This window comes from Cricetulus griseus, chromosome 6 (assembly GCF_003668045.3).
Source record: "Cricetulus griseus strain 17A/GY chromosome 6, alternate assembly CriGri-PICRH-1.0, whole genome shotgun sequence".
Taxonomy (NCBI): domain Eukaryota; kingdom Metazoa; phylum Chordata; class Mammalia; order Rodentia; family Cricetidae; genus Cricetulus; species Cricetulus griseus.
Window position 1 is genome coordinate 103961436 of NC_048599.1, and position 16142 is coordinate 103977577.

A 16142-nucleotide genomic window follows, 5' to 3' on the forward strand; every position below is an offset into this window, starting at 1 on the left:
AAAAAGAAGAGGAGGAGAAGGAAGAGGAGAAAGAAGAGGAAAAGGAAGAAGTAGTAGTAGTTAGTAGTCAGGCATGGTAGTGTATGCATTTAATCCCAGCACTTGGGAGGCAGAGGCAGGTAAATCTGTTTGTTCCAGTCCAGCCAAGACTACATAATCAGACACCATCTCAAAAGAAAAAAAGACAAAAAAAAACCCCAAAAAACAAAAAACACACAAACAAAACACCTTTTAGTTGAATTAAAAAAGAAGAATAATCATATTAAAGAATTTGAACAGTAATCTAAATTTTTTAAACTTTAAATAGGTTTGATAATGATGCAAGAAAATTTTATAGAGAAAAGAAAACAAGTATCCATATGCTAGGTCATGATACAATCTGCACTTTAAAAAAATTATGTTTTCTTGGTGTCCTCAGAGGTCAGAAGCAGTCTGATCCCCTGCAACTGGAGTTACAAACGATTGTAAGGCACCATATGGGTACCAGGAACTGAACCTGGGTTACTTTGCAAGAGTAACAACTCTGTTCTTAACTGCTGAGCTATTTCTCCAGCCTCTAGGTTTGTTTGTTTTAGACTGCGGATTATTGAAAAAACAAAACAAAAACCCAAAAAATCCAACAACAACTTTATCTGTATTTTGAACTCTTCGTAACAAATTACAAATAAGTGCTGGGCATTATATATTGGGGTTATAAGTGTATGTTTTAAGGATTATGAAATGCATTTTGCCTAATTACTTTTTAAGATTTTTAATTATGTGTATGTTTATGTGGCAGTATGTGCACATGCATGCAGGTGTCCTGAGAGGCCAGAAGAGGGCATCAGATTCCCTGGAGCTGGAGACACAGCTAATTGTAGTCTACCTATATGGGTGCTGGGAACCAACCCAAGTCTTCCTCTAGAGTTACAATTTTACCTGCTGAGCCATCTCTTCTGTCCTCCCATCCCTGCCCCACTTTTGCCTAATTGTTTAAGGGCAACAAGATCACCATAATGTGTTTAGTCCTACTGGCTTCATTATATTAAATTAGCTAAGAGATGGAAAATAGTTTAGAAATAAGAAAGGAAAAACATGTAGTGATCTGACTAGGAAATGGAAAGGCTAAAATCTTGAACACAATCCAGGCCACAATAGCTACTTAGAGATATTCCTAATTCTGTGTAATTAGCTTATGCTCTTTTGGTAAACACAATCACATGCCTTTACACTATTTAAATTTTCAATAAGTACTGTGAGCTAAAATAAAGCAATAACACTTAGCTTGTTTCTCAAAGCCTGCTTACTGGCACCCTAAACTGTTCTATTTTGGCCAGATCTAACTTTCTACTCTTACATGCAGCTAAAAAAAATCTAAATATTCCCATGTCAAATAGTAAGAGTATATTTAATGAAGAAGACACTGGAGCTGGAGAGATAGCTCAGTGTTCAAGAGCACTTGCTGCTCTAACAAAATGTGCTGGCTAGTTTTATGTCAACTTGACAGAAGCTAGAATCATCTCAGAGGAGGAAGCCTCAATTGAGAAAATGTCTCCATAAGATCAGGCTGTAGGCAGGCCGGCCTGTAGGGCATTTTCTTAATGATGGAGGAGGGCCCTGCCCATTATGGTTGGGGCCACCATGGGCTGGTGGTCCTGGATTCTATAAGAAAACACTGTAAGCAAGACTTGGGGAGCAAGAGAGTAAGCAGCACCCCTCTATGGCCTCTGCATCTGCTCTTGTCTCCAAGTTCTTACCTTGTTTGAGTTCCTGCCCTGACTTCCTTCAATTGAACAGTGATGTGGGAGCATAAGGCTTCAATAAATCCTTTCCTCTCCAAGTTGCTTTAGTCATGGTGTTTCATCACAGCAATATTAACTCTAACTAGGCCACAAAAGATTCCCGGTTTAGTTCTTAGCACCAACATGGTGGCTGACACTCTTCTGACCTCTACAGACTATAGGCATGCCCAGGGTGCACATACATATATGCAGGTAAAACACTCATTCGCATAAGAGAAAAATATTTTAAAAAGTTAAAATCTTTCATTAACCACTCACATTCATGAAATACATTCTCATTGAAAAGAAAAGGCATAGCTATTTACAGTCTTTCCATAGTTTAATTTAACAAAAACATTAAACTAATGTTTGAAGATCAGCAATATTTTTTCCCTTTCATTATCCCCTTTTCTCTCATGTGAACACTTAGAACAAAACAATGGCATAAGGAAGAGATTTTTAAGACAGCCTGACCAGTAAGGATGAATGCTGTGTAAGCCTGAAGGCCTGAGTTCCATCCCTAGAACCCATGTAAAGGTAGAAGCAAAGGGCTGACTTCACAGAGTCCTTCCGTGGCATGTATGCCACCCCTCCCCCTCATAGTAATCCGATCAAGATGAATCTATTAAACAGAAACGGCAGCAGGGTTCAGTCTAAGCATGGATGTGCTATACGGATACAAAATGCCACCCCTGCGCTACACTTGCCTCAGCTAAAACCGTTTCTTTTCCAGTTCTGTGTAAGACAAAATCAGCTTGTTACAGGCTAGGGACAGTTGACTTAGCGATATTTTTATTTGAATAACTTGCCTCAGCATTAACTTTCAAAACTCAAGTGCCACCTAAGAGAGGCTACAAAATCCACAACTGAAGGCCAGTTACAGTTCTGATGAGTAGTTTCTATTTAAAGAAGTCTTGGCTTGAAATCCTCATAAAACCCCTCCAGACTGTCAGCATGGATGGCTCCTGTTGCTAAGCTACCACTAACTCTGCAGCTCCTGTCATTAGAGCTTGTGCACAAGTGCACAGGATCAAGAATTCACATGGATAAAGAGTGAAAATGGAATTGTGGTATACTTCTAGGACTTGAAGAGTTTGTCAATATGATGTTGGAAGATATCTCAGAGTTTGAAGCTATAGTGGAAGGAAGAGGGATTACTAAATTAGATCAAATTCTACTAAATGGCAGTAATATAACAATACAGGTTCCTGGAGAAGGACTGAAGTATGAATGGATTTCTTTGACTTATGCTAGATTCTGTTTTGTTTTTTTTTTAACCTTTAATGTTTAGATTCTATAAGCATAAGTTTCTGTTAGAGTGAAATACTTTGAAGATGTACATCCATTTTCCTAAGCTAATCATAGCTATCTTGGAGTTTGTTTTTGTTTTGTTTGTTTTCTTAAAGAAAAGACTAATAAAGGTTTAGTTTGGTTTTGATTTTGTTAAAAATAAAACTTCTATCCTACCCCAGGCTTTAAATCACCTGGCCTCTACCCACTTCACTCTGGCTGACTACACTGCAACCACACAAGCCTAATTAAGCCTGGATCTACCCAGGGACTTGGTACCCACTATTGCCTCACCTGGACTGATCCTACTCGAAGCAGCTTTAGCACACTGGGCTCCTTCTGGTCATACTGTTCTCCCTCACATAGCTCTTCCTGAACACCCTATCTAATGCAGCTCTGTCTCACTGACACATCACCATGATAATCCAGCCCCACTACAGGAGCTCTGCAAGACTCTTGTCTATACTCAGAAGCCTATCCCAAAGCTGGGTTTATCAAAAGCTCTCAATAGTTTTTAGATTTTCCTTAAAAGTCTGTAAAAATAAATATTAGAAATCTGAGTTTCAAAAATCAATGTTTCAAACTGTTTTCATGGTTCAAAAGGGAAGTCAAATTTATGGGAAATCTCAATACTACAGATTTATGCCATTTTCAATTTATAATGAGATTATGGTCATGTAAAATGTTTACCTAAGCCCTCATTACAAAGAAAGAAGCTGGCTTTTAATTCTAGCACTAAGGGGAGTAGAAACAGGTAGATCTCTGTGAGTTTGAGTTCTGCCAGGTCTACATAGTGAGTTCCAGGACAGCAGTACTACATAGAGAGAGACTGTCTCAAAAAAAAAAAAAAGATAGAATATAAGGCTAGTGAGATGGCTCAGTATGAAAAGGCGCTTGCTACAAAAGCCTGAAGACTTAAGTTTGATCCTCTTTACCCACATGAAGGAAGAGGGGACCAACTTCACAAAGTTGTACTCCGACCTCTAAATGCTCAACATGATACACACACACAGATAACAACAAATACTTAAAAAGAGAAGAAGAGCACTTGCTATTCTTCCAGAGAACCTTGGTGTAGTTCCCAAGTACCTACACAGTGGTTCACACCACCCTTAACTCCAGTTCTGGAGGATTCTACATACTCTCTGGTCTCTGAGGCACACATGTGGTAACATATACATACATGTAGGCAAAACACTTATACACATTAAAAAAAAAAAATCCCCAAAACCTCAACAACTTACAGCTGATAAGAGCTCTGACCATACTACTTTCCTGGGTAAAGCCTGTCAACTGTCTCCCAATAGCTCCTCCAAGTCCAGCCTCATCCTTCATTTACAATATCCTTTCTGTGCCTATCTTGCCATCCAATTAAAGTGAACCCTGTGCTATTTCTCTGAGTATACTTTACCTTTTTCCACTTTCATGTCTTGGCTCACATTTCTATGGAAAGGCTCTCTTTTCCCACCTATACACACTGAAAACCTACAGACACCCCGGTAACCAGGTCTACACAGCAAATTCCAGACAGGGCCATACAGCAAGACCAAAAAAGAAGGTAGCTGGTATATTTGACTACATAAAATGAAGGACTCCAATAAAGATTAAGAACAGAGTCAACAGGAGAGAGTTGTTTTGTTTTTTAAACAAAAGCCCTACAAATCAAAAGATAAAAACCTCAACAATCAACAAGCAAAATAACACACATATGCAAATCCCAGAGGAGAAAAACTGAATGACTGATAGTTGTATGAAGAGATCGTAGTCACTTCCCTATAATCAGGTAAGTATGTATTAAAAGATGTTGGGTTTATCACTACCTGTGATAGGTAGCTTTAATGTCAGCTGGGCATAACCTGAGCCCACGGTGTGTTGGTAAGGGCTATCTCAATGAAGTTAACTGATGTGGATGACACCACTCTCCAAGCAGGAGCTTCTGAACTGTGTTAAAGCAGAAACACTGAGCTGAGCACAAGTGAGAAAGGGAGCAGCATACATGGACTCATTTTGCTCTGCTCTTGGCAGGGCATGGGATGTGACTAGATAGCTTGAGTCCTGATTTCCATTTGACAGTCTGTGATCTGGAACTGTGAGCTAAAGTAAACTCTTCCCTAAGTTGCTTTTTGTTAGGAAATTTTATCACAGCAATAGAAATGCTCATCAAGCTGGCAAAAATTAGAAACTTGGACAATATTCAGTGATAATACAGACACAGGAGGGTAAGCATTTGAAGCCACTCTCAAGACTGATAAGCAGAACCTAATTAAGTCTAAACAAAACATCACAGCCAAGTTAGTTCCTGGACATATCCCCAGAGAATTCTTCTGTCCTCCAAAGGGAGGGCATACATATTTTGTACTGTTGCTTATGATACTAAAACAGACAAGAGCAAACTAAATGCATTGTACTAGGAAACTGGGGAAGTAAAATATAATGCATAATGGAATACTAGCCAATACTAGGTCAAAAATAACTAGCCAGATATGTATGTAGCAACATGGAATAAACAATTAGACAATACAATGTTAAACATACACAAATATGAAAAATTAGAAATACAAGCACTCAGAAGACAAACCCAAAGAACCTATATATTCTAAAAATTAAAGAATGGTTCCATCATGTATGATAGGAAGGAGAATTAGAAATGGAGAAAGAGGACAAGCCCTCTCCACCCCACATCTCTAAAGAGTGATCTTTCAAGAATCAACAACAGAGGTGGGCTGTGAACTATGACATATGAGCAAGTGAAATGGAAGGCCAAGGGGGGAAAAAGAAAAGGGAAGAAAAGAAAAACAACAACAACAAAAAAACAATGGCACAGAAAAAAAAAAAAAAACCCGGATCCTCTCAAGGAACATACAACTAATAAGAGATGTGGTTCAGTTACTAGGATAACCAGAAAAAAATAATCTAATTAATTTGTTTTTAAAATCAAAGTATATATAGCACAGGATTATTAAAGACATAAAAATTAATGTGCTGTAGTCTTCAAATTCTGTCAATAAAGAAAACATAAACAGGAAGAAGTAACAATGAACAGATCCTAAGAATAATTAGCCTTCTCACCTTAAAACCTTTTAGAAATACCGGCTTTACTAAGGACAGTGAAGTTCTACAACAGGTACATAGCAGTCACTGCCTCTGATATATGTCACCTAGGCTAGATGAAATTAGCCTACACCCTAGGTATGATGGCACACACCATCATACCTGGAGGCCAAGGCAAGAAGACTCTGAGTTCAAGGTCAGACTAGGCAAGAAACCCTGTCACAAAAAACCAAGTCCAAAACTGAGGAGACAGTTCTATTGGTAAAGTGCTAGCTGCACAAGAATGAGGACCTGAGCTCCAGCCCCAGAACCAGCTTGGTGGTATATGCTTGTAGTCCCAGCCAGGGAGATGGAGACTGGTGGATCCCTGGACTAAATGGCCAGCAGCCTAGTCTACTCTGAGAGCTCAAGGTCAGGAAGGTGGGTAGCCCCCAAGGAATGTTACCAAGGTTATCTTCTCTGTGGTAGAATTTTATTTTAAGGTGGTGTGACTTTTGTTTATGTTGCACTCGTTTAACTCTGTGAAGTTGTGTTTCTTTGCCTGTCTAAAACACCTATGGTATAATAAAGAGCTGAGAGTCTGGTCAATAGAGAGGCAGGATCAAGGATAGGCAGGGCTGGCAGGCAGAGAGTATAAATAGAAGGAGAAACGAGGAAGAAGAGCAACGAGAAAACAAAGAGAGGAAGACATCGTGGGCCAGTAACCCAGCCATCCAGACAGCCACAGAGTAAGAAGGAAAGTAAGATACACAGAAGTAAGAAAGAAAAAAGCCCACAGGGAAAAAGTAGAGGAGATAGAAACAAGCCAAGCAAAGCTGGACATTTATAAATAAGAATAAGCCTCCATGTGTATTTATTTGGGAGCTAGGTGGCTGGCCCCCCAAAAAAGCCAAAAGAGTAAAACATCTCACTACACTTCTGGTTTCTACATGCATGGCACCTACCTGCAAACACAAAAAACACACATCACACACACAAACATACAAAGATATTAGCTCAAAAACTAACCTTGAAATGCCAGGTCCCTAAAGGTCATTGTCACACTAAAATACATTTTCTGTAGCAGCACCCAACACAGAACTACATTACTTAAGTAAGCATTAAATGCTTTCTGATGTATAACTAGATCATTCTCAGTATCTCTACACAGTCTACTTGTCTAATATAACTATCAAAATGAATAACCCAGGAAAAGAACAAGACCAAGTGAAATGACTGTCAAGAGAGGCAGCCAGGATTATGCCTCTTACTGATTTGAGAGAATACTATAGATTTCTCTTCCTGCTCCTTTGCTTTTGAGTACTAGTGATATAACTTTGACTTGGTATTATCTTTCCCTAGCCTACAAAAAGGAGCTCACAGTTAAGATTAGGAAATACTCATCTTCAAGTTTAACATAGTATGGTGAATAGTAAGTTACTCATTTAAATTAGAAAATTCAATTTGGTAGCTTGGTTTGTGTTAGTAGGTATTAATCTTGATTTCTCAAACAAATAAAATAACTATACATAATATATCTGGGAAAAAAAGGAAATCCAAGCAAATGATAAGATTAATGTTTTTGAGACAAAGAACATATGCAAATGATATCTAACCAATACACTGAGCTCAGATATATCTAAGCTCAACACCCATAAGTAGATATACTTACCAATAGGGGAATCTGTAGTTAGCCCCATGCTTTGAAGCAGTGCCTCAGCTTCTCTTCTTTTCTTTTCAAGATCAGATTCTTCTTGCATAGAAACAGCAGCTTCCTTCTTCTGATCAGTCTAAATGTTTTAAATTAGAAATTCAAGTTTATGTATAACACACTCCTATTTATACAAATATTTTATTTAAAATTTTTAATTTTTATTTACATTATGTGTATAGTGTTTTGCTTGAATGTTATATATGTGCACCACGTTTGCCTGGTGCCCATGGATGCCAAAACAAGAAGCTGTGTCCCCCCCACCCCCTGCACCTCCCACCGGACTAGAGCTGTCAATGTTTGTGAGCTGCCATTTGGGTACTGGGAGTCAAACCCATTCCCCTAAGAGAGCAGTCAGTGCAACTGACCACTGAGGCATCTCTCCAGTCCCATATAAAAGTATTTTAAAATCAAAGTTATAACTACAAACTTTTAGAATAAAATTAGTTTTTAATATGAAGTTCTTTTTATAAATCATCATCACTGGATCGATGTTTATATAATATATATAATCAAGGCATTTCCACAAATATATTTTCAAAAAGGCTGGGAATGGTAGTTCATGCCTAGAATCCCAGAATTCAGTGGGCAGAGAATTTGCCCAGTTCATGGATAGCCTGGTCTACATATAAGTTCCAGATCTGCCAAGGCTACATGGCAAGAGTCTGTCTTAAAATGCATAAATAACATTTTAAAAAGCAAGTGCATTTTTAAAAAGCAGTCAACTTCAAATTCTCTATAGTATTGACACCAAGGACAGGAATCATGGAAGTCTCCAACCCTAGTGGTACAAAAGCTTAGATATAAGTGTGGCAGAAGGGAAAAATTAGAGGAAATTAAGATATAAGTAAATAGACAATTTGCTTTGTTGAAAAAAACCCAAAAGAACCATTTTTAAAAATTTCAATGAGTTTATATAAAGAATTTTATCAAAAACTCTTCTAAAGAAGCTGAAGAGATGACTCATAGTTGAGAGTCCACACTGCTCTTGCACAGGACCCATGTTCAATCCCCAGCACCCATGTCTGGCAACTCACAACACCTTTAACTCCAGCTGTTAAACTCTCTTCTGGACTCACACAGCGGTAATTAAAAAAAAAAAAAAAATCTAGAGAAAACTCATTTTTTAAGTTTTTATTATTATTTTATGTTTTTTTTTTTTTCCCCCATGCTATGCATGTTGGTCTCAACTCTATGGACTTTCGAGATCTTCCTATCTAAATCTCCCAAGTAGCTAGGGTTGCAAGCAAGTGCCACTAAGGCCAGCTTTCAGGTCATATTTTAGTAACAAAAACAAACACATATCTGGGACAATTAAAACCAATTTTTTTTTTTAAGTAACACAAAACATTTGTGTTACAAAATTTTTTACCAACTTTTTTGTTGTTGTTGTTTTGTTTTTTTCAAGATAGGGTTTCTCTCTGTAGCTTTGGCTGTCCTGGAACTTGCTCTGTAGACCAGGCTGGCCTCAAACTCGGAACTCTGCCTCCCAAGTTCTGGGATTAAAGGTGTGCACTACCACACCCAGCTGCCAACTTTTATTTTAGCCATTTATATATAATTTTAGCAAAATCTTCCAGCTACACTGGACAAATCTCAACATTTTTAGAGTAAAGTTTAAGCTTTCAGTGAAAAGCTTTCCAAGTAGACAACTATTACTTATATTGAATGAATTTTACCAGTCACAATATTTTTGTATCACATTAACTTATTTTTATCAGAATACAGCAAAAGAGACGATGTTATCAAGCTGATGCCTCACTGTGTGCAATATAGGAGACTCGCTGCTTATTGTTTCATCACGTTTTAAAGATTTTAAGTTAAAAATCAATCACATAACCATTATTCCTTAGAGGCCACTTACGGACACCTGTAAAGAATAAAAATCAACTTTGCTTTCACTATTGAATAGTTTAAGGTTATAAATACTATTTGAATCTACTCTGCCATTAGCTACTAATCAAATATCTAATGCAAAGTTTCAACCTTTTTTCTGTATATCACAGAAAGGTGGGGGGGGGGCGACAGGAAACTGTTCAATTACAGTCATGGCAATGCTGCACATAACTTTTAAGTCACTTTTCTGCCAATGCTCTTTCTCTAGTTCCTGAGAGATATCTGCTAGTCTTGTTGTAACCCTGGCATTTACATACATAAACTTTGTCCAACAGGCACACTTAGGTCAAGTTATGGTATACTGGCCATTTGAAATCATCTGTGATACAGGTAAACAAATCTTCCTCAAGAGCTGCAATAGAGACTTAATGTATAAATGTTAATGCAGGACAAGTAAAATATGTCCAGCTCAGAGCTAATGTATATTTGTAATATTTATATATTACAGTATGTGGTAAGTAAAATCAGAAGATTAAAGTAGCTTATTGATACTATCAAATCTACTGCTCAGTAAATATATTTCCGTGACTATCTCACAATAAACATTAAGTATATCCAAATCCTCTACTCAAACTGTTATATATAGCTCAGTTTGCCAGGATATTATTCTAGCAAATTAGCAAAAGTATTTACAAAATGAATTTATTATGATAAACATATATTTGCTATCTTATAAAGTATTATAATACAGATGATCTTACTTTGCACAAAAATATATCCCTAGAAGACTACATGAATAAATTCAATTTCCATAACTCAAATCTTAGAAATGCATCATACTGTATCAGTTTTGCCATATACTTAGCTGTAAAGTAAGATTCACGGATAATGCTACACTGACAATACCAACTGGATTTGTTGGTTTTGCAACTATTCTGAAGTTATTACAGAAAGGTCCATACTTGAAACAGAATGTACTTATTCATACTAAAGAGCTGTTTGTTTTATTAAATCAAACATACTTCCTTTTTTTTCCTTTCCTCTTCTTTCCTCTTCTTTTCTTCTCTGATTTGGGCCAACCTCTGCTTCTTACGTTCCAACTCAGCTTTTAATTCACTCTTGTCCGACATGGCTGTGACCTTAAAAAGTATACCAACATTTACAATATCATTAATTGATTTAAAAAAAATGTACCACACTTAAAAAAAATAGTACTTCAAGAAATGTACCTAAGTAAGCTAAGAATTTCAATGCTACCTAAGAAGAACACACAAGTTATATTTTTTAAATAATAAAAACATAGATACATACCACTAAGACATAAGAAAACATTTTAAACAAATGTATGAACAAGTATTACCCAAAACTTGAGCACAATAGCTAGCACTTAGTGAGTACTTTAATGTTCCTAAGAGCAACTTTAACAATGTCTCACTCTTTGGCCAGGCTGGCCTTGAAATCATGATGTAGCCTAGGATGTCCTCATGGCAGTCCTCCTACCTCAAGACACTAGTGTGCTGGGATTAGAGGAGTCAGCAGCAACCCCAGATCCAGAGGCTTTTGATGCCTCTGTAGTTGAGTACTAGATAATAAAAGTCATAACTAATGTTTTAAACAAAAGACAGGTTAGCATTAAACTTAGGTTTTAGCAGAGTATGATGGCTCACACCCATAATCCCAGCTCTCCAGAAGCAGAGCTGGAAGAGTCTGAATTCAAGCAGCCTGGGCCACACATAGCAAGACAGATTTTTAAGGAATGCTTAGTCTTCAGCCATGAAACCAAAAACAGAGACTGCTGCATTTGTTCTTAGAAAGTTGGTAAAAAAAACACTGAATGGCTAAACAGAAAGTTCCTAAAAATTCTTTAAGTTCCATAGATGTTCCATAGCAATCAAGTCAAATGATATTTTTCCACCCTTACACCTTCTCATGGAATTTTTATATGACTCTCTGTGAATGGACCTGACATGTTCCATATTAGACTGTTAGCTAGTTGAGTCTGGAACTGTGTTTTTGTTACTTTCATAGCATGGCCACCTTAACATTAAAATTATAGTGGCAGAATGAATCATGTGTAAAGTAAATGGAATTACAAACATGAACGTGACTTTATATTGAGTGTTACAATGGGTGATGAACCAGTATCTTTAACTAGAAAAGTAACCTATGGGCTGGGCGTAAGGCAGGAACCAGGAATCTGTTACCTTATTTATCTACATTACTGGTTTAGTCAGTGTCTCAGTACAATTTCAGGAATAAATACTTTAGATTTAGGAAACTGGGCAAATAACCTCTTGAAAATCTTCGGAGTAATCTCTTAGGAAACAGAAGAAGTTTGGATTATGAGCAAGTTGGTAAGGAGGCAAAATTCACCCACCCTAAATGCAAAAAGGGAATTCTGATTTCAGTACTCCAGAAAGACTGGTGGGACAGTGGACAAAAAAAAAAATAAAAAAATAAAAAAAAAAGTGGTGTGCAGGTGACAGGAGAAATCACTTAAATATAACCATATATTATAAACTCTTACATATACTCCCAGTCAAGTCATTTGAACAAACTCAAAAAGCAAGAGCAGGTGTTTCTTCACCCACCCTTTCCAGGTCTCAAAAAAGCTTCACGCTGTAAGGGCTGTTGGAGAGAGCTTCCATATACATTACTCTGTATGCTAGGCTGGACGTATTACTTTCTGTTTACGGCCAACTGTCAACAAGTATAGCAATACCATCTGCTATCTAGATTAAAGAAGTTTATTTTCAGTCAACCATAACTGGCCTGTCCGGCTGCAGCACAGGTCATCAGCTAGCTCCCTCATCCTCAGGCAGGCCAGAGCCTCTGCTCCGTGATTGACAGGTTCATTTTCTTAAAACGCCGGGAAGAGGAAAGTATCTAGAATGGTGTTAGAAACCTCTCAGTGTCCAGCGACCTCCAACACACACGCCAGGTGCCTGGACATTTATTCATAAAACTAAGCAAAGCTTAAGGAATTAGTTTCTTCCTGGGCTTAAGGCCAAGAGGACGTGATCCGGGCTGGGGTGTGTCCCGGGACCGCCAGACGGGTGAAAACCCGAGACCCCGGGGCTCCGGCCACCCGCGGAGGGTCCCGAAGTGTTGCCAAAGGGCCGCGGTGGTTTCCCCAGGCCTTCCAGAGTCACCAGGGCCGGCGCTGTCAGAACGATTGGCCGGCCGGCCGGCCGGCCGGCCCCGCGAGCTCCGACGCGGCCACTGGAGGCAAAGGGGCCTTGAAAGAAGGGCGGCCGACCCACCTGTCAGGTGGCGAGGTTAAGAAAGCTTCCTCTGGCCGGTAACTTCCCGGGATCGTCCCTCTCCAACTGTCGCTACCGCAGATCCGCGGCGTCCCAGTCACACAAAGAGGGATGGGCGGCGGCCGCTACGGCGAGAGCCAAGGGACAAACGGCTGCTCCGAGCCGCCGTCGCTCAAAGAAGCAGAGACGCGACCGCCTGGCGGGGAAGGGCGGAGTTCTTACCTTTTGTAAAACAGAAGCTGACGGGCGAAACAGGTAAAACACCGGCCGCGGGGCCCGAAGTGTTTCCGCTTTGGCAAAAGCTGGACAACTGCACCTCACATCCTGGGGCGGAGCCCACAACACCCCAGAGAACTACAAGTCCCGGCAACTAGGCGCCTTCTGTGGTTGTGGGAATTGTGGTCCCCGATAGAGGCAAGGTAAGCTGGGATATGTAGTCTGTCCTAACTTCAGTTCCCAGCACCAAGGCCTTCGTTCTGCCATTAAAATGCCCACAGGACCATTCCCGCGCCTGTCTTGAAAGTGTTTTCTTTGGTTGAACAGTGCTCACAGTGTTGTAAGTGTTGTTTCTTACTATCCGAGGCCAAATATTAGCAAAATCTTAAGAAATGCTGAATCTGAGAAAGGGACGCTTTTAAAGGTGTTTATGAACATATACCTTACCTGTGCATAGAATTTTAGTGCGAGCAAGCAAGCCTCGAACACGGGTTGTAGATGTGGGTGTTTACTGAAGCTTCATGTAGCATGTACACAAGATCTAAATAAAAAGATATTAATTAGCACATAAAATAATTTCTAGTATTTTATAGCAGAATACTTTTCTGTTAAGTGAGTTTAGTAAGAAAGTTTCTTATGCACAGTGATGGTGGCTCAATCCTTTAGTTCCAGCACTCGGGAGGCAGAGGTAGGTGATCTCTGTGAGTTCAAGGCCAGTCTGCTCTACAGCAGGAGTTCCGGGACAGCCAGACTGTCTTGAAAAAAAAAAATTATACTATTGGATCAGATTAGATTTTAAATATAAAGGAAATTATTGGAATATGAATTATCAGAAATGTATCGACTGATTCACATGGTTTGAAAGGTTTATTTGAATAATTTGAAGCATTATTTGCCAAGTATTAAGCTAATACTGAAAGACCCCCGCCCTTAGCTTTTTCTTTTAAGTTTCCCGGCGCGCAGCTGGCAGAGCGCGTGGGGAATACATCCTCCCCTGCACCCCCCGACCCTTGATCCCCACAGCTGCCGGCACTTCCCCGCCGCCGCGCAAGGCCGGCCCCGGCCCCCGCCGGATCGCTCCGTCCCAAGGTCAGCCATCTGGACGCGGCAAAAGATAAAGGCCGATTCGCCTGACTATTACGGTGCCTTTTTCCCCTATAAAAGGACTCCCCTTCTGGGGCTCAGGGCTTAGCCTAACAAAGCTAAGTCCCCGGGTACCAGCGCTACTAATAAAGCCTCTTGCCTTTGCATCCAAAGTTTGTGGTTTCGCTGATTCCTGGGTGCGGGTCTCCTTCTACGAAAGTACCCCTTCTGGGGTCTTTCAATACCAAAATATTATCTTTCTTATCTTCTAGAAAACTGAAAAGAAGCACATTGCTTAAGTTTAGATTGACCTCAAATTTGAAGTTCTAAAATTTCAATGAGTGTTTAGTTATGCAAACTTTGTTTCCTTCTTTCCAAATATTTAGTTTTTGTCTATTCACTTGAAAATTTCTCCTGAGTGTCACTCATCGTGTCCCAGGAATGGAGCTTCATATTGTAAGAACTAAAACACACCCCCCTCTTCTCAAGAGAGAAAGACCGGGTTCTCAGTTCAATTAACTGTTAAGAAACTATTGAGGAAGTAAACTGTAGAGATAGGTAAGGGAGGGAAAAAATTCATGAAGAGATGATTCCAGAAACAAGCCTTTGATTGAGGAAAGTTGATTTACAGTTAACCAAGTAAACAGGATGCAGAAAGGTACCAGTGTTATTCTTTTGTTTAAGCTGCAGCTGCTAATAAGGAAAGGAACAACGAATAAGCAATCCACGTGGAGTTTATTTACCAGAAAGGGGGGAAAGGGGAGATGGGCAGTCAGCCAACCCTAGGGAAGCCGAGAGAAAGAGAGCGAGGGGTGTGGGGCAGGACCTTTTAAAGGGAAGGTTGCATATGCGCAGTAGGGCAAAGGTCGAAAGGCATGGCGGGTGAGTGAGTACCCGCTTGTTAGGGGGCGGGGTTAGGGTCATCCAGGTGTTTTGTTCTTACAATCCCGGCTGTTGTTTATTATAAAAGTTAGAGAATTGGGCGTGGCAGGTTAGGGAAGTAGGGGCGAAGATGTCTTAAGGCTGCTTCCTGCTGGCCTGGGGCGTTGATCGTCTTTGGGGGGTTGGGGGTGCTGCCACGTCCTGGAGTTGATTGTTGTTTCATTGTAGTCCGGGCCACTCTGGTGCCTTTTAGTCCTGGCAAGATGTTTGTAGAATAGAGGACAAGGTTTAGAAAAAAGTTTAGAAAAAAAAAATTTTTCTTAGGTCCTGTCATTTGAGGGGAAGATTGTAAGATGAGGGAGGGGTTCCCGAGGAGTCCCAAGATGAGGGAAGGGAAATTGGGACTGGGGAAGGGTTGGATATTACCTGGAGTGAATCTGACCTGTTTGGATCTGATTAGGCTTCATGGAACTTATAAGAGTCCTTAAAGTTTGGGAAAACAAAGATTAGACATATTAAATCATATCTAGGTGGTATGAAATCTTTCTGGTTACCTTTAACCAGAAGGCATAAACACTTGGTGATCCTTGTATCTTTAGATCCATGGTTTTTAGGCTGGCATTCCTGTAACAACAGCTAAGTAAATTATTGTGAGATACTTTGGAAATTAATGAGCAGAGTGTAATTAGAAGCAGGAAAGTTTAAATCAGCCTTGTAAAAATTGAGCCTTATTCTTCTGAAATAGGAGGTAAAGTGGATGATTTCAGTGTCCTCTGAAACCTAAGGGAACAGGGTCCTGTTGTAGAAACTGTGTATGAAGGGTGAGTCTCAGGTGGAGAAGTAAAGGGCTTGAGGTGGGATAAGTGAATCCAGTGGGGAAGGCCCTCAAGCTTAGCTGCTGTTGGAGTGACAAGAATTACTTTGAAAGGGCCCTTCCACTTAGGAGACAGGGTGGAGGGGCTCTGGTCTGGAGGAAAAAGAAGTACTTGATCCCCTATGTTAATTGGAGAGGTACAGGGGGTGGCACATGGCCGAGGTAGAGAGTGGTCAGCAAATTCCCAAAGGAGGGAA

General features: G+C 39.8%; 1 protein-coding gene across 2 annotated transcripts in view; it reads right to left on the minus strand.

Moving 5' to 3' along the window:
* The window catches only part of Dync1i2 (dynein cytoplasmic 1 intermediate chain 2), a 55114-nt gene extending 41847 nt beyond the window's left edge, over positions 1-13267 (minus strand). The window contains exons 1-3 of one of the 2 annotated variants that reach the window (XM_027420204.2): positions 13113-13267; positions 10650-10766; positions 7753-7870 (exon numbers count right to left, since the gene is read on the minus strand). In XM_027420204.2, the coding sequence (XP_027276005.1) occupies positions 7753-7870; positions 10650-10757 (226 nt within the window). In that variant the 5' untranslated portion in view covers positions 10758-10766; positions 13113-13267. Of the gene's footprint in view, positions 1-7752; positions 7871-10649; positions 10767-12890; positions 13053-13112 lie in introns of those variants that run through there. The other variant, XM_035446309.1, reaches the window with a different exon arrangement.
* Positions 13268-16142: the final 2875 nt, after the last annotated feature.